General features: G+C 45.3%; 1 protein-coding gene across 1 annotated transcript in view; it reads left to right on the top strand.

The window, feature by feature from the left end:
• Positions 1–2,857: 2,857 nt before the first annotated feature.
• The window catches only part of LOC137335116 (serine/threonine-protein kinase 3/4), a 135,525-nt gene continuing 115,691 nt past the window's right edge, over positions 2,858–22,691 (top strand). Inside the window, exon 1 of the mRNA XM_068000239.1 lies at positions 2,858–2,967. Within this exon, the coding sequence (XP_067856340.1) occupies positions 2,936–2,967 (32 nt within the window). The 5' untranslated portion in view covers positions 2,858–2,935. The remainder of the gene's footprint in view (positions 2,968–22,691) is intronic.

Genomic DNA, 22,691 nt, shown 5'->3' with positions numbered 1-22,691 from the left:
AGTCACCCTCACTCACAGTAAGTTTGTTAATCAAAAGTAATTATTTAATGATATCATTCATGAAGTAAAATTGAACCATACATATGACTTTCCTCTATAAAATCCAGCCATACACTTAATAATTCGCAACATTATTATGTAATGACTTAACAATTCATACACACATCAGGAAAATCATTAATACATGTTCAGCCTTTAAACCGAGGCTTTTGCTCATCCGGCCTGAAGGTTGATCAGCTCTTCAGTCCACGAGATTCTCTTCTTCTTACACGATGTTCGACTGCAGTGTGCGTTCCTTGTGACTGCCGGGTGGTGAAGAGCCTGTCCTTCTCTCAAAGTCTTCCTTTTATATTGTTTTTTAACCAATAGGATGTAAGATTGGGGAGGGTCATTCTTTTTGTCCAATCGCTCCCTGTGGCTGTGCCTCAGTCATTAACGTACCTCAATGATTGACAGTTTAGGTTTTGATCACGTGACTGGAGACCCTGTGATGTAGAAGAGACCGTGTGCTCGAACCATGGAATGTAACAGGCCCCTTTACTCTCTCTGCTCATGGCCTTTCATGTAGAGATAGCCCCTTTCATTTCTATGCACAGACATTCTTAATGGTCCTGACGTCTCCAATTTTGATTGCTTCAGTGGCTTCAAATCCATCCCTTATACCATTTGACCATAGATTGGGTGCAACACTATTTGATTTTTACAAATCCCAGCTCTTTGAACAGACTACCAGATAGGATTGAAAGGACCAATGCCTTTTCACACCTATCATTGCTTTCCCGATCCGAAGCCTTTGATGAATGCCTTTTCATACATTGCATCCTGCTGTGTTGAAAAGCTTGTGTTTCCAAAAGCCTGTGCTTTGCAAGCCTGACAATGCTTTGAGCTCAATATTATCCATCAGGCTTATTTATTTAATAATCTAGATATCTATCCGCAGGACAATGTCTTCGATTCCGAAACTCAGACTTCTCCAACGCCATCAGCGTCAGTGAGGGGAAAACCAGGATTTGCGAGAACACAGTTTACTACATTGCTGTGTTTGCAGGCTTTCAAATGCCTTTGTTTAAAAGGGGTACAGTTAACCCTGTCCTTCAAACGTCTTTTGTTAAAGGGGTTTTGAACCCCTCAGTAGATAGAGAGAAACTATTTCCTCTGGTGGGAGAGTCCAGAACAAGGGGGCATAACCTTAAAATTAGAGCTAGGCCGTTCAGGGGTGATGCCAGGAAGCACTTCTTCACACAAAGGGGAGCGGAAATCTGGAACTCTCTCCCCCAAAAAGCTGTTGAGGCTGGGGGTCAATTGAAAATTTCAAAACTGAGATTGATAAGATTTTTGTTAGGCGAGGGTATTAAGGGATATGGAACCAAGGCGGGTAAATGGAGTTAAGATACAGATCAGCCATGATCTAATTGAATGGCAGAACAGGCTCAAGGAGTAGTGAATAGGCAACATCAGGCTTTTTAAAATCCAAGCCTAATGTTGCCTATTCACTACTTCCCAATGCTGTTATGTCTTTAGGGCTTCATCAGATAATTGTCTCATGCTGAGTGCCAAGAACCATTTATAAACAATTTTACAACACCAAGTTATAGTCCAGCAATTTTATTTTAAATTCACAAGCTTTCGGAGATTTTCTCCTTCCATTTAAGCAAGTACTTGGCCCTCATTAACTGGGGTGTGTGACTTTACATAACAATATTGGGTAGTGTAGCATTGCCTAGAGGTACAACAGAAACCTTTGTACTGGAATTTGCACACTGGAATTGACATCAGCATTGCCTCATTCACCTTGTCTTCTGATAGTGTTACAATGCTGATTAAACTATGCTGCTCATTATAAACTACTAATGAGTTCAGCAGCCCCATTTCGTGTTCAAGCTTGTTATTCAGTGTGGTGGTGTCACTAAGTGTAGATTTTTTTGAAGCCTATTTAACTGTGATGCTCTGTATTCCTGTAGGTGGTGCTACAGCAGCATTGGAAATCACTCCTTCAACAGGACCTCATCAGTGTAACAGTTCCAGATCTGGTATCTGCTTCATTCAGTGACTCAAGGTTTATCGTTGGTACGAAGAGGCAGAAGTGAGGTCTCACCACCTGAGAGGGCGGTGGAAGCAGATTCAATAGTAACTTTCAAAGGGGAGCTGGATATACTGTATTATATATAAATGCAGGGCTATGGGCAGAGCAAGGGGTAATTGGCTAGTTCTTTCAAAGAGCTGACACAGACACGATGGGCCGAATGGCCTCCATCTATGCTGGAAGATTCTCTGATTGTTATGATTCCTTGAAGGGACTCTGGCGAGCACGGGATTTCCCACTTAGAGGCTGGAATTGCTGCCGGGTGGGGTGCTGAGAGAAGAGATGGGTCCGGTCCATTGGCAGCTGGACCCAGGCAGGACCAATAGGTAATACATGGCAACAGAGGGAGGAAGTGAAGGTGAAAGGGGGCAATGGAAGGAAGGTGAACAGATGGCACTGAAGGGAAGGGAAGAAGCTGAACGTGGCATTTTGTTGCAATAAAAACCTCACATTCTCTTCCAAGGCCCTCTATCTACATGTGATTTCACTTCCGTCTCTCTGTCCTGGATTCTCCTCCTTCCGCCCCGCTAGCAGTGCAGGGTTTAACTTCCGCCCCGCTAGCACTGCAGGGCTTCACTTCCGCCCCGCTAGCAGTGGATGGCTTCACTTCCGCCCCGCTAACGGTGGATGACTTAACTTCCGCCCCGCTAAGAGTGAATGGCATAACTTCCGCCCCGCTAGCGGTCGACCGCTTTACTTCCGCCCCCGCTAGCAGCGCAGGGCTTCACTTCCGCCCCGCTGGTTACATCATTTGGCCGAGCGAGTTTCTTCTGGAAGGGGGCTTCCGGTTGCGAGGCGGAAGTGAGTGAGAGGAGAAGGAGCCGCAGGGAGAGCGGGAGCAGCGCGAGCGACATGGAGGAGGTGCAGCGGCGGCACCCGCGCCGGTAAGAGCCGGGGGCAAGGGCCGAGGGCAGGCGCGGCCAGACGCGGGGCCCGGGGAGTTGTGAGGGAAGCGGGGGCCCGGGGGAGAATGGGGGTGAAGGCCACTCGGTGCCCCCTCCCTGTGATCAGCGTCTGAGGGTAAATCCCCCCCCCCCAGGGATCAGTGTCTGAGGGTAAATCCCCCCCCCCCCCCAGTGATCAGTGCCTGAGGGTAAATCCCCCCCCCCCAGGGATCAGTGCCTGAGGGTAAATCCCCCCCCCCCCAGGGATCAGTGCCTGAGGGTAAATCCCCCCCCCCCCAGGGATCAGTGCCTGAGGGTAAATCCCCCCCCCAGGGATCAGTGCCTGAGGGTAAATCCCCCCCCCCCCCCAGGGATCAGTGCCTGAGGGTAAATCCCCCCCCCAGGGATCAGTGCCTGAGGGTAAATCCCCCCCCCAGGGATCAGTGTCTGAGGGTAAATCCCCCCCCCCCCCAGGGATCAGTGCCTGAGGGTAAATCCCCCCCCCAGGGATCAGTGTCTGAGGGTAAATCCCCCCCCCCCCCCCAGGGATCAGTGCCTGAGGGTAAATCCCCCCCCCCCCCCCAGGGATCAGTGCCTGAGGGTAAATCCCCCCCCCCCCCCAGGGATCAGTGCCTGAGGGTAAATCCCCCCCCCAGTGATCAGTGCCTGAGGGTAAATCCCCCCCCCCCCAGTGATCAGTGCCTGAGGGTAAATCCCCCCCCCCCCCCCCAGTGATCAGTGCCTGAGGGTAAATCCCCCCCCCCCCCAGTGATCAGTGCCTGAGGGTAAATCCCCCCCCCCCCCAGGGATCAGTGTCTGAGGGTAAATCCCCCCCCCCCCCAGGGATCAGTGTCTGAGGGTAAATCCCCCCCCCCCAAGGGATCAGTGTCTGAGGGTAAATCCCCCCCCCCCCAGGGATCAGCGTCTGAGGGTAAATCCCCCCCCCCCCCCAGGGATCAGCGTCTGAGGGTAAATCCCCCCCCCAGTGATCAGTGCCTGAGGGTAAATCCCCCCCCCCCCAGTGATCAGTGCCTGAGGGTAAATCCCCCCCCCCCCCCCCCAGTGATCAGTGCCAGAGGGTAAATCCCGCCCCACCCCCCAACAAAAGCAATCTACCTCGAAAGGCCAATCCACATGGTCCGAACCTTTCCTTTTTATTATTTGAAGGACCCCAATCAAATCTTCTCTACGTCTACACTTGGGGAATAAACCCCCAGCTCTCTCAGGCTGTCGTGGCAGCTGAGTGCCTTAAAACTGGATGTCATCTGTGGTGGCAAGAGGGTATGTATGGTCCTCGGGACCCTGGGTTGGGGGAAAAACAGCCATGTTTCCGTCACCTGACCAAATGGCCCTTGCCGGAATTGCGTGGAATCAGAATCAGGCTTGGTTGTGATTCTCATGGTGTCACCTATGGAACATAGGAACAGGAGGAGGCCATTCAGACCTTCGAGCCTGTTCCGCCATTCAGTTAGATCATGGCATAACTCCATCTACCCGCCTTGGTTCTGTAACCCTCCCTATCAAAAATTTATCAATCTCAGTTTTGAAATTTTCAATTGACCCCCAGCCTCAACAGGTTTGTGGGGGAGAGAGTTCCAGATTTCCACTCCCCTTTGTGTGAAGAAGTGCTTCCTGACATCACCCCTGCACGGCCTGGCTCTAATTTTAAGGTTATGCCCCCTTGTTCTAGACTCTCCCACCAGAGGAAATAGTTTCTCTCTATCTACCCTATCAAATTCCTTTAATCATCTTAAACTCTTTAATTAGATCACCCCTTAATCTTCTATACTCAAGGGACTACAAGCCTAGCCTCTGCAGCCTGTCCTCATAATTTAACTGTGGAACTGTATTCCAGCACCTTTGGGAGAGAAAGGAAAAAGAAATTAATTTGGCAGGTTTGGTAATGATGCGACAATCCGACTATGATGAAGGTTCACAATTTATGTCGCATTCACTACAACAAATCAAAGACGGACTGGATTCTGAAACTTTTGTTGTAATGTCAATGACGCAAATACCATTAAACTTCCTGTTATTAAAAAGAGGAACTACCATAACTGCAGCTACAGTGTAATTGTTTCAGGCAGTGAGCAGAGTTACTGCTCAGATTTCAGTGAAGTGTAGAAATGTTCATACTGTGTCCAGTTGCACCGTGATATTCTCCCACCAGTACAATTATTTAGGTTTTCTCCTCCTGAATGTGGTTGTATTTTGGAGAGAGGATTTTGAGCTGTATAAAGAAAGAACTTTCATTTATATGACCTCAGGAGGTCCCAAAGCACTTTACAGCCAATGAAGTACTTTTGAAGCGTTGTCACTGTTGTAGTGTAGGGTAACACGGCAGTCAATTTGCACACAGCAAGGTCCCACAAACAGCAGCAAGTTAAACGACCAGATATTCTGTTTTAGGTGTTGGTTGAGGGATAAACAATGGCCCATTCCACCGGGGAGAACTCCCCTGCTCCTTGTTGAAAAGTGCCACAGGATCTTTTACATCCAGCTGATAGGGCAGATGGGACCTCGATTTAACGTCTGATCTGAAAGACGGCACCTCTGACAGTGCAGCACTCCCTCAGTACTGCACCGGGAGTATCAGCCTGGGTTATGTGCTCAAGTATCTGGAGTGGGACTTGAACCCACAACCTTCTGACTCGGAGACGAGAGTGCTACCCACTGAGCCATTGTAGACATGACTTTGGAGAAATGTTCATCCGGAGGGTATTTTTCTCGGTGCCTCCAAAGGCAAAGTGCTGCTGGTGACAAGTTAAATGGCTCCAGCTTGTAGCACTTATTTCAGGTTGACTTTCTTGACTTTGAATTTATATAGCGCCTTTAACGTAGTAAAAACGTTCCAAGGCGCTTGACAGGAACGATTATCAAACAAAATTTGACACCGTGCCACATAAGGAGATATTAGGACAGGTGACCAAAGGCTTGGTCAAAGAGGTAGGTTTTAAGGAGCATCTTGAAGGAGCAGAGAGAGATGGAGAGGCGGAGAGGTTTGTGGAGGAATGCCAGAGCTTAGGGTCTTGGCAGCTGAAGGCATGGCCGCCAATGGTGGAGCGATTAAAATCAGGGATACGCAAGAGGCAAGCACTGGAGGAGCGCAGAGATCTCGGGAGAGTTGTAGGGCTGGAGGAGGTTACAGAGATAGGGAGTAGATAAAGCTGTTCCATGAATTAATTTGATTTTATTACAGAACTATCTGGCATTTCTTCCTAAAAAGTTCTCCCTTGTGGCGTATAAACATTGTATCATGCAAAGTGAATTTCACAAATAAAATTGCACCTCCTCCATGGAGGGATTTGAAAACAAGGATGAGAATGTTAAAATCGAGGCGTTCCCTGACCAGGAGCCAATATAGGTCAGCGAGCATGGGTGAGGGGTGAACGGGACTTGTTGTGAGTTAGGATACGGGCAGCAGAGTTTTGGATGAGCTCAAGTTTGTGAAAGGTGGGAGGCCGGCCAGGGGAGCGTTGGAATAGTCAAGTCTAGAGGTAACAAAGGCATGGATGAGGGTTTCAGCATCACGAGGCAGGGGCGGAGACGGGTGATGTTATGGGGGTGGAAGTTGGTGGTCTTGGTGATGGGGGTGGAAGTTGGCGGTCTTGGTGATGGGGGTGGAAGTTGGCGGTCTTGGTGATGGAGAGGATATGGGGTCAGAAGCTCATCTCAGGGTCAGATAGGACCCCCAGGTTGGGAATGATCTGGTTCAGTCTCACACAGTGGCCAGGGAAAGGGTTGGAGTCGGTGGCTAGGGAACGGAGTTTGAGGTTGGGTCCAAAGACAATGGCTTCGGTCTTCCCAATATTTAATTGGAAGACATTTCTGTTCTTCCAATACTGGATGTTGGACAAGCAGCATGACAACCAGAGGTAGTGGAAGGGTCAAGAGAGGTGGTGGTGAGGTAGAGCTGGATGCTGTCAGCGTACGTGTGGAATCTGACATTGTGTTTTTGGATGGTGTCACCAAGAGGTAGTATGTAGATGAGAAATAGGAGGGGGTCAAAGATGTTTGGGGGGCACCAGAGATAATGGTGGGGGAGCTCACAGTGCCATACAGGCCAGCAGTGCAGTTTTGGAATTACATCCCCGAATGAACCTTTCCAGTTCAGTGAGGAAGGCCTCATTCACAATGACAAAGTTTCAGCTTGCAATTTGTACTAAATGTGCATGCACTAGATTCGCACATGGGCAGTTGCTTTAATGCCATGGTGAACAACTGTGCACAGACAAATCTTGCCCTTATTCAGTTCTCCCATTTTCAAATCTATCCTGTGTATAGTATTCACTGGCCTGAAGATTATTATAGAATGAATATATATTGTAAATTTCCTGTGCTGTTGCCCACGGTCAGTTGATAAATATGTCTTTTTTATATATATATATATATATACACATACACATGGAGTGGGGAGAAACTTCAGACACTCGCTCCACAGCGCAGCCTGGTGGCTAGAGCTTGCATCAACAAAGTGACAGTTGACATAGCAAAATTGAATGGGAATATTGATATAGTAATTTACGATGGTGATTATTGACACAAAAGCATGACCAGAAATTGTGGCAATGGGAAGAAAAGTTTGTGGATAGGAAGAGCATGTCTGAGGCAAGATTTTTATTTATATTTATATATAGTTTTAAAAGGGGAATTATATTCGAATATACTGTACCAAGGATTCCTTAACCTATTGCATACACTGTATTTCCAGTTCTGTTGGACCATTGTCTTGTGTTTGTGGAGTGCCGTTGTTTGGGCTTGTACAATGTAGCAGGGAATTTTGAGATGGGTTATTCTGGAGCTTTTGAATTTAATACTTTTAGGAAACAGGATAAGAAATTGCAGAGGCCCTATCCCAGACTCTTCATCCCCCCGCCCTATCCCAGACTCTTCATCCCCCCACCCCCCACCAGACGATTAGAGCAATGGGGAGAGTGCATAACGGAACACATTGTGCATGATCTTTAGGAAAGGGCGAGCTGAATGGATGCTTTCTGGTTCTGTACTTTATATTCTTGTATAAAACATAAAGTGTTTAGGTAAGCATATAAATAACAGAAGCAAAGCTAGAGCAGCTTCTAAGTGTTACAGAGCCCTGTGTGTATCAAATTTAACCATGTTCCCAGTATTTCTTTTGTTTTTCCAGTTCCCTCTCCTCTCTTATGAAGGTGTTGACTCCTTGCTGGGTACAATTCCACCTGTGCCAGGAGCCCTACCTCACCTAATCTTCATGTTTGAGCTGAGCAGCGAGTATGGGGAGACACTTAAAGCTGAGACAACAACAAGAATGTGCATTTATATAGCGCCTTTAATGTAGTAAAATGTCGCAAGATGCTTCACAGGAGCGTAAACAGACAAAATTTGACACTGAGCCACATAGAATCATAGGTTACAGCACAGAAGGAGGCCATTCGGCCCATCGAGTCCGCACCGGCTCTCTGTACGAGCAATCCAGCTAGTCCCACTCCCCTGCCCTTTCCCCCGTAGCCTTGCAGTTGTTTTCCTTTCAAGTACTTATCCAGTTCTCTTTTGAAGGCCATGATTGAATCTGCCTCCACCACCAGCTCGGGCAGTGCATTCCAGATCCTAACCACTCGCTGTAAAAAAAAAAAAAAGTTTTTCCTCGTGTCACCTTTGGTTCTTTTGCCAATCACCTTTAAAGAGATATCAGGACAGGTGACTAAAAGAGTTAGGTTTTAAGGAGTGACTTAAAGGAGGAGGAGAAGAGAGGTAGAGAGGCGGAGAGGATTAGGGAAGGAATTCCAGAACTTAGTGCCTATACATACCTATAGAAGCTTTTACAGTCCGTTTTTATGTTTCTCGCTAGTTTACTCTCATATTCTGTTTTCCCTTTCTTTATCAATTTCTTGGCCCTCCTTTGCTGAATTCTAAAATGTTCCCAATCCTCAGGCTTAATGCTTTTTCTGGCAACTTTATATACCTCTTTCTTTGATTTAATACTATCTTTAATTTCTCTTGCTAGCCACGGTTGGATCACTTTTCCTGTTGGGCTTTTGTGCCTTAAAGGAATATATATTTGTTGCAAATTATGTATTAATTCTTTAAATGCAAGCCATTGCCTGTCTACCATCATACCTTTTAATGTAGTTCCCCAATCAACCACAGCCAACTTGTGCCTCATTCCTTCGTAGTTTCCTTTGTTTAGATTTAAGACCCTAGTTTCGGATTGAACTGCATCACTTTCAAACTTAATGAAGAATTCTATCATATTATGGTCACTCTTCCCTAAGGGCTCCTTTACAACAAGATTATTAATTAACCCTTTCTCATCGCACAATACTAGATTTAAAATAGCCTGTTCCCTAGTTGGTTCCTCACCATACTAATCTAGAAAACCATCTCGTATACATTCCAGGAATTCGTCCTCCACAGTGTTCATGCTAATTTGGTTCGCCCAATCTATATGTAGATTAAAGTCTCCCATGATTACTGTATTACCCTTGTTACATGCACTTCTAGTTTCCTGCTTTATACCGTGCCCTACGTTACCACTACTGTTTGGTGGCCTATAAACAACTCCCACCAATGTTTTCTGCTCCTTGCCGTTTCTTAGCTCCACCCAAACTGATTGTGTATCGTGATCTTCTGAGCCAAGATCCTTTCTCACTATTGTACTGATCTCATCCTTTATTAACAGTGCTACCCACCTCCTTTTCCTTTTTGTCTGTCCTTCCTAAATGTCGAATATCCTTGAATATTCAGTTCCCAGCCTTGGTCACCCTGGAGCCACGTCTCTGTAATGGCAATTAGATCAGACCCATTTACTTCTATTTGTGCCGTCAATTCATCTACCTTGTTGCGAATGTTTCAGGTCGACCTTTCGTCAGAACTGGAAGATGTTAAAAAGTTAAAGTTTTTAAGCAAGTACAGAACCAAGGAAAGTGAGGGAGGGAAGGAAAGAATAAAAAGGATGGTCTGTGATAGGGTAGAGGGCAAGAGTGATTAAATGACAAAAGGGATGATGGTGCAAGGCAAGGAAGGTGGTAATGGGACAGGTTAAGTTGTAAATGGCAACAGTAGAGGTTATGGTCTGAAGTTATTGAAATCAATGTTGAGTCCGGAAGGTTGTAAAGTGCCTAAACAAAAGATGAGGTGCTGTTCCTCGAGCTTCCGTTGAACCTCACTGGAACAGTGAAAGAGGCAGAGGACAGAGCAGTCAGAGTGGGAGTGGGACGGGGAATTAAAATGCCAAGCGATCGGCAGGTCAGGGTCACGCTTGTGGACAGAGTGGAGGTGTTCAGCGAAGCGATCACCCAATCTTTGTTTGGTCTCCCCAGTGTAGAGGAGACCGCATTGTGCGCAGTGAATACAGTATACTAAATTGAAAGAAGTACAAGTAAACTGCTTTTTCACCTGGAAGGAGTGTTCGGGGCCCTGGACAGTGGGAAGGGAGGAGATGAAAGGGCAGGTGTGGCATCTCTTGCACTCGCACGGGAAGACGCCGTGGGGAGGAGGGCGGGTGTTGGGGGTGATGGAAGAGTGGACTAGGGCGTCGCGGAAGGAGCGGTCCCTTCGGAATGCTGAAAGGGGAGGGGAGGGGAAGATGTGTTTGGTGGTGGGATTGCGCTGGAAATAGCGGAGGATGATACGTTGAATGTGGAGGCTGGTGGGGTGGAAGGTGAGGACAAGGGCTGGGGCTGGAACCTGGGATCTGTAGTCTGTACGGTCCCGTTACTCAGTGGCTTACCAACTCAGCCATATCTACCGTTCCTTCTGGGATGCTTTCCCATTGACAGTTTGGTGTTAGTCATATCTTCCATCCCTGTCCAGCTGAATGATTTTGATAGGCTGAATGGGGAAAGACTATTTTCTCTGGTTGGGGAGGCAGTGACATTGGGGTGTCGTCAATTTAAAATTGTAGCTAAAACACTTCGGGAGGAATTTCTTTACGTGGAGAGTTGTTGGAATGTTTGCCACAGAAAGTGGTTGAGGCAGAGAGTAGATCAGCATTTGAAACAGAGGAATATACAAAACTTATGGGCAGAGAGCAGGGCTGTGGTAATAGTTTGGATTTCTGCAACAAAGAGTCAGCACAGATGCAATGGGCCAAATGGCCTCCTGTGCTGTGAACATATATGGTTCTGATCCAAAATCTGTCGGACTGATCTATTTTGACCATTTCATATAATTTGTTCCAGCCATGTACAATTTGATCGCATGTCAATTCTGTCAATGTCTGGGATCAGTGCAAGTTCACTAATCTAGGTTCCTGTGTGTATCACATAAGACTTACATAGATTATTATAGATACAAGTAGATTAGTGGACACTCGGGTCTCGCAGTGCTGGGTTACTGTGCAGTAGTGATTGTACGGCCAATATCTAATTGAGGGGTTTGAATGCCAGAATACGTGAAACAAAGCTGGGTCAGATTACCAGAGCAATTCTCGAACCACTCGCAAGTATTTATAGTGCATGCTGATTCAACCTTACTCAGAGTTTTTGCTTTTAGTCCTTTTCTCCCCTCCTGGAAACACTGACCCTTGGTGAGCTATGGGTCCAGGGGCACAGAGGCACAGCCTCCCTGATACTGATGATTTTCCATGTGTGAATCTAGACGTTGAATATCAGCAGGCTATTTGATGATGGGGGCGAAACATTTACTAGCTGAGCCTAACCCTGTCCTCAGCTGACGTCCAGACACGTGCAACAGTGGTGATTAGGAGCAGGAACCGTGGCCGATTGGGTATGGTAGCGTAGTGGTTTTGGCACCAGACTCGCAATCCACAGATCATGAGTTCAAATCCCACTCTGGCAAGTCGTGAATTATGATAATTTGTGGATTAGCTCCAGGACAAATGTCCCTGAAAGATTGTAAAAAAAAAAAATGATTCAAGAAGATCCACCATCAGCTTCTCAGCACAGCTAGGGATGGGCAATAAATGACAGCCCCGCCAGTGTCACCCATATCCCAGGAGTGCTGAGACTCATTGTAATCCATAGCATCATCCCAGTTGAAGTTGCCTCACTCAGCACAGACAGAAACCCATGGCCTTCCTGATCTGTAGCATCGGGTCGAGCAGTGTATTCAAGCTCTCGGGGATCAGTCAGGCGCCAGTGTTTTGGCTGTGTGAGGTGGGTCATTGTTTGTGCTGGATGTGACCACAGGGACATTCATTGTGCTCTCGTCCTGTTCCCTGCGCCATTCATGCTGTTGCATCATTATTGTAAGTTTATCAACAAAATCAGCGGTCAATTAGTGGAAAATGCTGTGTCCTTTTCCATATTGCAAATAGCACAGAGACGAAAAGCATATTCGCATTTAAGGAGAAGCTAGATAAGTATAAGAGGGAGAAAGGAATAGAAGGATATGCTGATAGGGTGAGATGAAGTAAGGTGGGAAGAGGCTCAAGTGGAGCATAAACACCGGCACAAACCAGTTGGACTGAATGGCCTGCTTCTGTGCTCTAAATTCTATGTAATAGCATATGCAATTTTTTTTTAAAGTAATGCTAAATTATGAACAGCAACTTGCATTTATATAGTGCCTTTAATGTAGTAAAACATCCCAAGGTGCTTCACTTGAGTGTAATCAGAGAAAAATAGGCACCGAGCCAAAAAAGGAGATATTAGGATAGGTGACTAAAGGTTGATCAAAGAGGTTGATTTTAAGAAGGGTCTTAAAGGAGGAAAGAGAGACAGAGAGGTTTAGGGAGGAATTTCCAGAGCTTAGAGCCTAGGCGGCTGAAGGCAGAGCCACCAATGTTGGGGCAAAAGAAGTGGGGGATGAGCAAGAGGCCTGAGTTGGAGGAGCGCAGAATTCTTGGAGGATTGTAGGACTGGAGGAGGTTACAGAGATAGGGAGGGGCGAGGCCATGGAGGGATTTGAACGCGAGGATGAGAATTTTAATGTCAAGGCTACAATTAGGAATGTAGGAGGCCATTCAGCCCCATGAGCCTGCTCCGCCATTCAATTAGATCATGGCTGATCTGTATCTGAATGCATGAAGCATCCGTAATAAGGTAGATGAATTAATGGCGCAAATAGATGTAAACGGATATGATATAATAGCAATTACAGAGACATGGCTGCTGGATGACCAAGGCTGGGGGCTGAATATCCAAGGGTATCCGATATTTAGGAAAGACATGCAAAAAGGAACAGGAGGTGGGGTGGCATTTTTAGTAAAGGATGAAATCAGAGCAATAGTGAGAAAGGATATTGGTTCAGAACATCAAGATGTAGAATCAGTCTGGGTGGAGTTAAGAAGCACCAAGGGGCAGAAAACACTGGTTGGAGTTGTCAATAGGCCTCCAAACAGTAGTGGTATTGTAGGGGATGGGATCAAACAGGAAATTAAAGATGCATGTAATCATGGGTGACTTTAATCTGCATATAGACTGGCCAAACCAAATTAGCAATAATACTGTGGAGGATGAATTCCTGGAGTGTGTACGAGATGGTTTTTTAGACCAGTATGTTGAGGAGCCAACCAGGGAACAGGCTATCCTAGATTGGGAATTGTGCAATGAGAAGGGGTTAATTAATAATCTTGTTGTGCAGGGTCCTTTAGGGAAGAGTGACCATAACATGATAGAATTCGTCATTAAGATGGAAAGTGAAGTAGTCCAATCCGAAACTAGGGTCCTAAATCTAAACAAAGGAAACTACGAAGGTATGAGGAGTGAGTTGGCTATGATAGATTGGGAAGCTTCATTAAAAGGCATGACTGTGGATAGGCAATGGCTAACATTTAAGGAACGAATGCATGAATTGCAACAATTATACATTCCTTTCTGGTGCAAAAACATAAAAGGAAAAGCGGCCCAACCATGGTTAACAAAAGAAATTAAGGATAGTATTAGATCCAAAGAGGAGTCATATAAAGTTGCCAGAAAAAGTAGCAAGCCTGAGGATTAGGAGCAGTTTAGAATTCAGCAAAAAAGGACCAAGAGATTGATTGAGAGGGGAAAAACATAGTATGAGAGTAAACTTGCAAGGAACATAAAAATGGACTGTAAAAGCTTCTACAAGTATGTAAAAAGAAAAAGATTAGTGAAGACAAATGGAGGTCCTTTACAGTCAAATGGGAGAATTTATAAAGGGGAACAGGGAAATGGCAGAGCAATTAAACAAATACTTTGGTTCTGTCTTCATGGAAGAGGACACAAATAACTTCCCAAAAATGCTAGGGAACCAAGGGACTAGTGAGAAGGAGGAATTAAAGGAAATTAGTATTAGTAAAACAAATAGTGCTGGAGAAATTAATGGGACTGAAAGCCGATAAATCCCCAGGGCCTGATAATCTGTATCCCAGAGTACTAAAAGAGGTAGCCATGGAAATAGTGGATGCATTAGTTGTCATCTTCCAAAATTTTATAGATTATGGAACATTTCCTGCAGATTGGAGGGTGGCAAATGTAACCCCACTATTTAAAAAAGGAGGGAGAGAGAAAACAGTGAACTACAGACCGGTTAGCCTAACATCAGTAGTAGGGAAAATGCTAGTGTCTATTATAAAAGATGTGATAACAGGATACTTAGAAAATATCAATGGGATTAGACAAAGTCAACATGGGTTTATGAAAGGGAAATCATGTTTGACAAACCTACTGGAGTTTTTTGAGGATGTAACTGGTAGAATAGATAAGGGAGAACCAGTGGATGTGGTTTATTTGGATGTTCAGAAGGCCTTTGATAAAGTCCCACATAAGAGGTTAGTGTGCAAAATTAAAGCACATGGGATTGGTGGTAATATACTGGCATGGATTGAAAATTGGTTAACAGACAGGAAACAGAGAGTAGGAATAAATGGGTCTTTTCCGGGGTGGCAGGCAGTGACTAGTGGGGTACCGCAGGGATCAGTGCTTGGGCCCCAGCTGTTCACAATATATATCAATGATTTGGATGAGGGAACCAAATGTAATATTTCCATGTTTGCTGATGACACGAAACTAGGTGGGATCGTGAGTTGTGAGGAGGATGAAAAGAGGTTTCAAGGCAATTTAGACAAGTTGAGTGAGTGGGCAAATACATGGCAGATGCAGTATAATGTGGATAAATGTGAAGTTATCCACTTCGGAAGGAAAAACAGAAAGGCAGAGTATTATTTAAATGGTGATAGATTGGGGAATGTTGATGTACAAAGGGACCTGGGTGTCCTTATACATCAGTCACTGAAAGCAAATATGCAGGTGCATCAAGCAGTTAGGAAGGCAAATGGTATGTTGGCCTTCATTGCAAGAGTATAGGAGCAAGGATGTCTTACTGCAGTTATACAGGGCCTTGGTGAGACCACACCTGGAGTATTGTGTGCAGTTTTGGTCTCCTTACCTAAGAAAGGATATACTTGCCATAGAGGGAGTGCAGCGAAGGTTCACCAGACTGATCCCTGGGATGGCAGGACTGTCGTATGAGGAGAGATTGGGTCGACTTGGTCTGTATTCTCTCGAGTTTAGAAGAATGAGAGGGGATCTCATTGAAACATATAAAATTCTGACAGGGCTAGACAGACTGGATGCAGGGAGGATGTTTCCCCTGGCTGGGGGGGGTCCAGAACGAGGGGTCACAGTCTCAGGATACAGAGTAGGACATTTAGGACTGAGATGAGGAGAAATTTCTTCACTCAGAGGGTGGTGAACCTGTGGAATTCCCTACCACAAAAGGCTGTGGAGGCCAAGTCACTGAATATATTTAAGAAGGAGCTAGATAGATTTCTATACACAAAAGGCATCAAGGGGTATGGGAGAGATGGGAATATGGTATTGAGATAGAGGATCAGCCATGACCATATTGAATGGATAGCAGGCTCGAAGGGCCGAATGGCCTACTCCTGCTCCTATTTTCTATGTTTCTACGTTAGCTCCATTTACCCGCCTTGGTTCCATAACCTTTAATACCCTTGCCTAACAAAGATCTATCAATCTCAGTTTTGATATTTTCAATTGTCTCAACAGCTTTTTCCACTACCCTTAGCCATTGGAAGAGTTGTATTTTGGGCAATGTCCATTTTAGTAGTGCTTGTGGGAAAAGCCTAAAAAGTTTCTAGGGCCCTGCAGCTTTTAGGCTTGGCTGTTTCCTTCCTCTGCAGCTTCAGATTTGAGTGTAGTGCGAGGCTCAGATGTGTCAGGTACTTTCTGTTCCTCTTTTCTGCTCGGTTCCGTTCCCTATAAGTACGGAGTTCGAAAACGAGAAAGGATTTGCAAATCTGACAAACAAATGTCAAAAGTTATTTGATTTCCTCTACGGGTGTATATAATAACGGTTTCAATGTCCTTCATGGCCATCAATAATTGCCATCTCTTTGTGGAAAATGTACACTAAAAGATAAATTGATGATCTCTTTTATGTTAAACTTTTGTGAGGTAGTAGGATGGAAATCTATTATATTAAAAATGTTTGTGTATGTACACACTTTCTACACCGAAAACTTATCTTCGTATTTTTTGAGTAACATTTTTATGTCATCATTTATAATGAGATTTAATTCCTGAATTCATCAATGAAGGGTTTTGATAGAGTAAATAAGGAGAAACTGTTTCCACTGGCAGGAGGGTCAATAAACAGAGGACACAGATTTAAGATAATTGGCAAAAGAACCAGAGGGGAGATGAGAATTTTTTTGCGCATCAAGTTGTTATGATCTGGAATGCACTCCCTGAAAGGGTGGCGGAAGCAGATTCAATAGTAACTTTCAAAACGGAATTGGATAAATACTTGAAGGGGAAAAAAATTACAGGGCCATGGGGAAAGAGCAAGGAAGTGGGTCTAATTGGATAGCTCTTTCAAAGAGCTGGCACAGGCACAGTGGGTCGAATGGTCTCCTTCTGTGCTATATCATTCTGTAATTCTATGAATTCCCTATCTAGCTCTGTCAACAGCGGGCTGTTGTGATTTAGGCCTCCGTCCAATAGGGGGCAATGTGGTAGGTTCTCTGTCCCTCTCCCACCATATCTGTACGTCTCCTCTGTCGTCTCCCACCAGCTCAGTACTGATACCTGTGCGTCTCTGTCCTTCTACCAGCTCAGTACTGATACCTGTGCGTCTCTGTCCTTCTACCAGCTCAGTACTGATACCTGTGCGTCTCTGTCCTTCTACCAGCTCAGTACTGATACCTGTGCGTCTCTGTCCTTCTACCAGCTCAGTACTGATACCTGTGCGTCTCCTCTGTCCTGCTGCAGCCTCTCTTTTTGAACTTCTCAATTTTTGGGACCATTTTTTGAAACTTTTGTCACTGATGTTTAATATATGTCTACCTTTATCTCCTTTAGCTCCCCCTCACCCCCATGCCCCCTTTCCTTTTTATCTGGAATTCTGATCTTTGGCCTGTGTCTTCAAATATCGTGGGCAATGCTATATCATGAGGGATTTATTAATCTTACAAAAACTGCTATAAATGATTCCTAAAACTACTTACAGACCAGAGGTTTCTGCAGTGTTCTGCCACATTCGGTTAGAGTTTTCTTTCTTTTCCCTCTGGTTTCCCCCATCTCTCCTACATTTACACAGATCCCAGTTATCATGTGTGAGCCAGGGCAGTGAGCGCTGTTAGCTTATTCGACTTTGGAGGGCATCATGATCAAGCGCGATTGTCTTCTTACCCGACATCCCCATTCTGCACTTCCCAGCAGGAGTCACTGGGCAGTGACCAGTAGCAGAAGGCTGGGCTGATTTCCCCCCCCCCCCCCCCCCCCCGCCTTGACCCCAGAGGTACTGATGCCAATTGTGACTTCCCGAACCTCACCCTGGCTGATTTGAGTGATCCCAGCACAGCCCAGCAGTTGAACCTGGGACCTCCTGCTCTACACATCACAGTACTACACAAGGCAGCATATTTATCAATGGAGCCAACAGGGTAATTGTCAACGCTGCCTTTCCTCTTGACTTATGTTGTAGACTTTGATTAATGAGTTCTGGTATCAGGATGTAGTATGCATATATATATATTGTTTTATTCTCTATATTTAAAGTCATGTCTGCCCAAGAATTGTGAGCAGTTATGCATAAATTTTCAGTTCACAAGATGCAGATGTGGAAGACTATTTGCCACATCTGGCTTGTTATCCAGAGCAAACCTACAGCTCCCGCCCCCCCCGCCCACTCCCCCCATCACAGCATCAACACTGTTTCTTAAATGATTCCAGAGTTTTTGTCTCCACTGTCCTACCTGAAGTCCATTCTGTGGGTGAAGAGCCTCCTAACCTCAGTCCTACCTTTGCCTCTTGCTGGTTTCACCCTACGTCCCCTCGCTTGTTCTACTGTCACAGTTTAACTTGAAGTAATGTTCTGAATTTACATTTTCTATATAGTCCTTTGATTACATAAAATTACATAGAAGCACAGAAACAGGCCATTCGGCCCAACTGATCTATGCCAGTGTTTATGCTCCACACGAGTCTCCTCCCTCCCTATTTCATCTAATCCTGTCAGCATATCCTTCTATTCTTTATATATGTACTTATCTAGCTTCCCTTTAAATGCATCTATGCTATTTACCTCAACTACTCCATGTGGGAGCAAGTTGCACATTCTAACCACTCTCTGGGTAAATAAGTTGATTATTATTTGGTATTTATTAGATATACCTCTTAAAAGGTTCCATCTCAGTTGCCTCAATAACAAGGCTGAGAAGCCCAAGGTTTTCCAGTCCTTCCTTATAACTTGGTCCTATGGCACTAGGGACCAATTGTGTGCCTGTTCTCTGCAACACCTCAAGGCCTTTGAAAGTGTGCTCGTGCCCCCGTGACCAGAGAGAACACTGTGCAGTTTCAGCAGGACATCCTCCGATTTGTAAAGGGGAAAACACAACACATTGAAAGTGAGCAAACCGTTCCTGGAGAATGGAAATTGTGGAGAGACTAACATTCTGTAATAAAAACAGAAAATACCGGAGAAGCTCAGCAATTCAGGCAGCATCTGTGGAGAAAGAAACAGAGTTAACGTTTCAGGTCGAAAATGTTTCATCAGAACTAGAACAGTTCTGACGAAAGATCTTCAACCTGATACGTTAACTCTGTTTCTTTCTCCACAGATGCTTTCTGACTCGCTGAGCTTCTCCAACATTTTCTGTTTTTATTTCAGATTTCCGGCATCCGCAGTATTTGGCATCTGATATTCTGTAACGTGGGGACAGTACAACTCCACCGAAGCATTTTGGAAGGGATATGGGAACTTCCTCGCAGGACAGGGCCGAGGGATGAACATCCCCTGCTTTCGGGAGGAAGGGGAAGACACGTTGAGCTGGATGTCAGGTTTTGCACATAGCTCATGCTTTGTTTTTGTACTCGGTGTTTTAATCTGAAATTAAAGTTTTATTAGAAATGAGCAAATGGAGATTGTTGGACATATACTTGAAAAGGAAAAATTTGCAGGACTATGGGGATAGAGTGGGCGGGAGTGGGACTAATTGGATAGTTCTTTCAAAGAGCTGGCACAGGCACAATGGGCTAAATGGCCTCCTTTTGTGCTGTATCATTCTATGAACGCTACAGGTTTTTTTGTTACTGAGAAAGATGAAGAAAAGAATTTGCATTTATATAGCGCCTTTCACAACCTCAGGACGTCCCAAAGCGCTTTGCAGCCAATGAAGTACTCTTGAAGCATAATCACTGTTGTAATATAGGAAACAGGGCAGCCAATTTGCACACAGCAAGGCCCCATAAACATCAACAAAATAAATGAAGAGATCTGTTTTAGTGAATTTGTTTGAACAATAAATATTGAGAGAACTCCCCTGCTCTTTTATGTCCACCTGAGGGGGCAGACGGGGTCTCGGTTTAAAGTCTCATCCGAGAGACGGCACTTCCGACAGTGCAGCACTCCCTCAGTACTGACACTGGAGTGTCAGCCTAGGTTATGTGCTCAAGTTTAGAGTGTGCTTGAACCCACAACCTTCTGACTCATTTTTAAATGATGGCCAGTTTGTGAGCTATTTAGGGATTTGATTGAGGCCTGTTCTGAGTGGACGGAGGTTTATGTTAAACAAAAAACATAGTAATAGTTAAATGAATTCCATTCCCACTCAGCTTTAAGGTCGTGCCGTTTTATGTCAGTGCCCACAGCCCAGTTTTACTTGACATGTAATTAAGTCTTGTTTGGTGTTCCATGGGGACTGGGAGGTTTACAGGGAGTATGTTTGATGTCACTGTGGTTTAGCCTCTGTGCTATCTCCAGGCAAGGTTGAGCAGGCACAGGAAGCGCCCGCTTGCACACTGTGCAGAGAGGCTTGTTTGGGAGTGTACACTGTCGATAATGTTCTGGAAATGTCATTTCCAGCTAAATTACGAGCAAGTTTCCAGGGTTCATTGCCGTTGGAGGCTGGTTAATTGTAGTGTGAGGTCGGCTGATAAGCAACTGACTACATTTCCTTAGCGTCTTCCCCGAAACCCCAGAGGTGGCTGCGGTCATCATACTTGCCAGATGCTCAAGTCCCTGGGCAGTCGATAAGATAAGCAGCATTAAAGAGAAATTTACTCCCTCCTCAAAGACTTGTTATCTCCAACTGTTATAGAGCAGTCACTGTGCTGTATCAACAGAGCAGGAACTGAATGGTGGCCTAGACTTGCATCCAGAGTTCTGAAGCTAAATGTTCAATGATTACTTCCTGTGCACGCTAGACACTTATGTGCTACACTCATGCTTACCAATGGTGAGTTGCAGGAACAACATATTACAACAAGTACTCGCACAAAGAGGGACAGAGAGGTATGATATAGGGCACAAAGAAAGTGTAATACCTCTTTACCTGTTACACCTCAATATGCCACAGTTAGTGTTGTTGCTAACCACTTGGATAAATTGCAGGAGAGAAGAACTTGCGTTTATTGATATAGCTCCTTTCATATCCTCAGGATGTCCCAAAGTGCTTCACGGCCGATGAATTACTTTTGAAGAGTAGTTACTGCCCCGATTTTCATCGCCCTACCATTGGCGGCCGTGCCTTCAGCTGTCTTGGCCCCAAGCTCAGGAATTCCCTCCCTAAACCTCACCGCCTCTCTACCTCTCTCTCTTCCTTTAAGATGCTCCTTAAAACCTACCTCTTTGACTAAGCTTTTGGTCACCTGTCTTATTATCTCCTTATGTGGCTCAGTGTCAATTTTTGTTTGATAACACTGCTGTGAAGTGCCTTGGGATGTTTTACTACAACAGTAACAACTTGCATTGATGTAGCACCTTTAACATAGTAAAATATTTAGTTGGAGGAAATTTCTGCTCATCCAATACTGGATGTCGGACAAACAGCGTGACAAATCGAGGCAGTGGAGGGGTCGAGAGGGGTGGTGGTGAGATAGAACTTGGTGTCGTCAGTGTACATGTGGAAACTGACGTGTTTTCGGATGACGTTACCGAGGGGCAGCATGTAGATGAGAAATAGGAGACGGCCAAGGATAGATCCTTGGGAGACTCCAGAGCTAATGGTGCGGGAGTGGGAAGAGAAGCCATTGCAGGTGATTCTCTGGCCACGCCTGGATGGATAAGAATGGAACCAGGCGAGGGCAGTCCCACCCAGCTGGATGATGGAGGCTGCAGACAGGTCGAGAAGGATGAGGAGGGATAGTTTACCAAGATCACAGCCACATAGGATGTCATTTGTGACTTTGATAAGGGCCGTTTCAGTTCTGTGGCAGGGGCAGAAACCTGATTTGAGGGATTCAGACATGGAGTTGAGGGCAAGATAGGCACAGATTTGGGAGGCGACAACACGTTCAATGGAGAGGAAAGGAAAGTTGGAGATGGGGCAGTAGTTTGCAAGAACTGAGGGATGAAGGGTAGGTTTTTTTGAGGAGGTGAGGTGATGACAGCAGATCTGAAGGGGAGGGGGACAGTAACTGAGGAGAGAGAACTATTAACAATATCAGTTAACATGGGGACCAGGAAGGGAAGTTGGGTGGTCAGAGGTTGGTGGGAATAGGATCGAGGGAGCAGGAGGTGGGCCTCATGGACAAGATGAGGGCATGAGGGGAGATAGTGGAGAAACTAGAGAAAGATGCAGCATTAAAGGCGCTACGTAAATGCAAGTTTTTTTTGTTGTAGGCAAACATAGCAGCAAATGTACGCACAGCAAGGTCCCACAAACAACAGTGAGATAAATAACCTGTTTTAGTAATGCTGTTTCAAGGATGAACATTGGCCAGGTTGGTGGGAGTGGTAAAGGATGGGTGTGAGGATGTACAGCTGTAGAAGGGTGTGAGAGGCAGAGGGTGGGTGTGAGGATGTTTGTGGTGATAGAATGGATAATCAGACTACTACACAAATTGCCCATCATCTGGTGTATGTGCAGGGTCCCTTTTATATTCTAAAGCTGTGGAAACACCATTTTTGGTTGCAGAAAGACATCAGATGGTGTATTTATTCACAGAATCAACTTCCCAAGAGACACCAGATGGTCTTGAATCTGCTCATTGTAAGCTAATTGGGTGATCAAAATAGAAGCCAACAGAAACCAGTCGGAATCAGCACAGCAGACATGAACTCAATAACATTGAAACGTGTTTATTTTTTTTGAGAAACCAAGGTGAAGAGCCAAGACCCATAGACAATGATGCTGGATATCACCAGAGAATAGAAAAGATGAATACTCAAAGAATTACATAGGAGATGCAGCACAGAAGCAGGCCATTCGGCCCAACTGGTCCATGCCAGTGTTTATGCTTCACACGAGCCTCCTCCCATCCCTCTACATCTAACCCCATCAGCATAACTTTCTATTCCTTTCTCCCTCGTGTTTATCTAGCTTCCCCTTAAATGGATCTATGCTATTCACC

This window comes from Heptranchias perlo, chromosome 19, assembly GCF_035084215.1.
Source record: "Heptranchias perlo isolate sHepPer1 chromosome 19, sHepPer1.hap1, whole genome shotgun sequence".
NCBI lineage: Eukaryota > Metazoa > Chordata > Chondrichthyes > Hexanchiformes > Hexanchidae > Heptranchias > Heptranchias perlo.
Note: the sequence above shows the minus strand (reverse complement) of the source record. Positions and strands in the feature narration are given on the sequence as shown.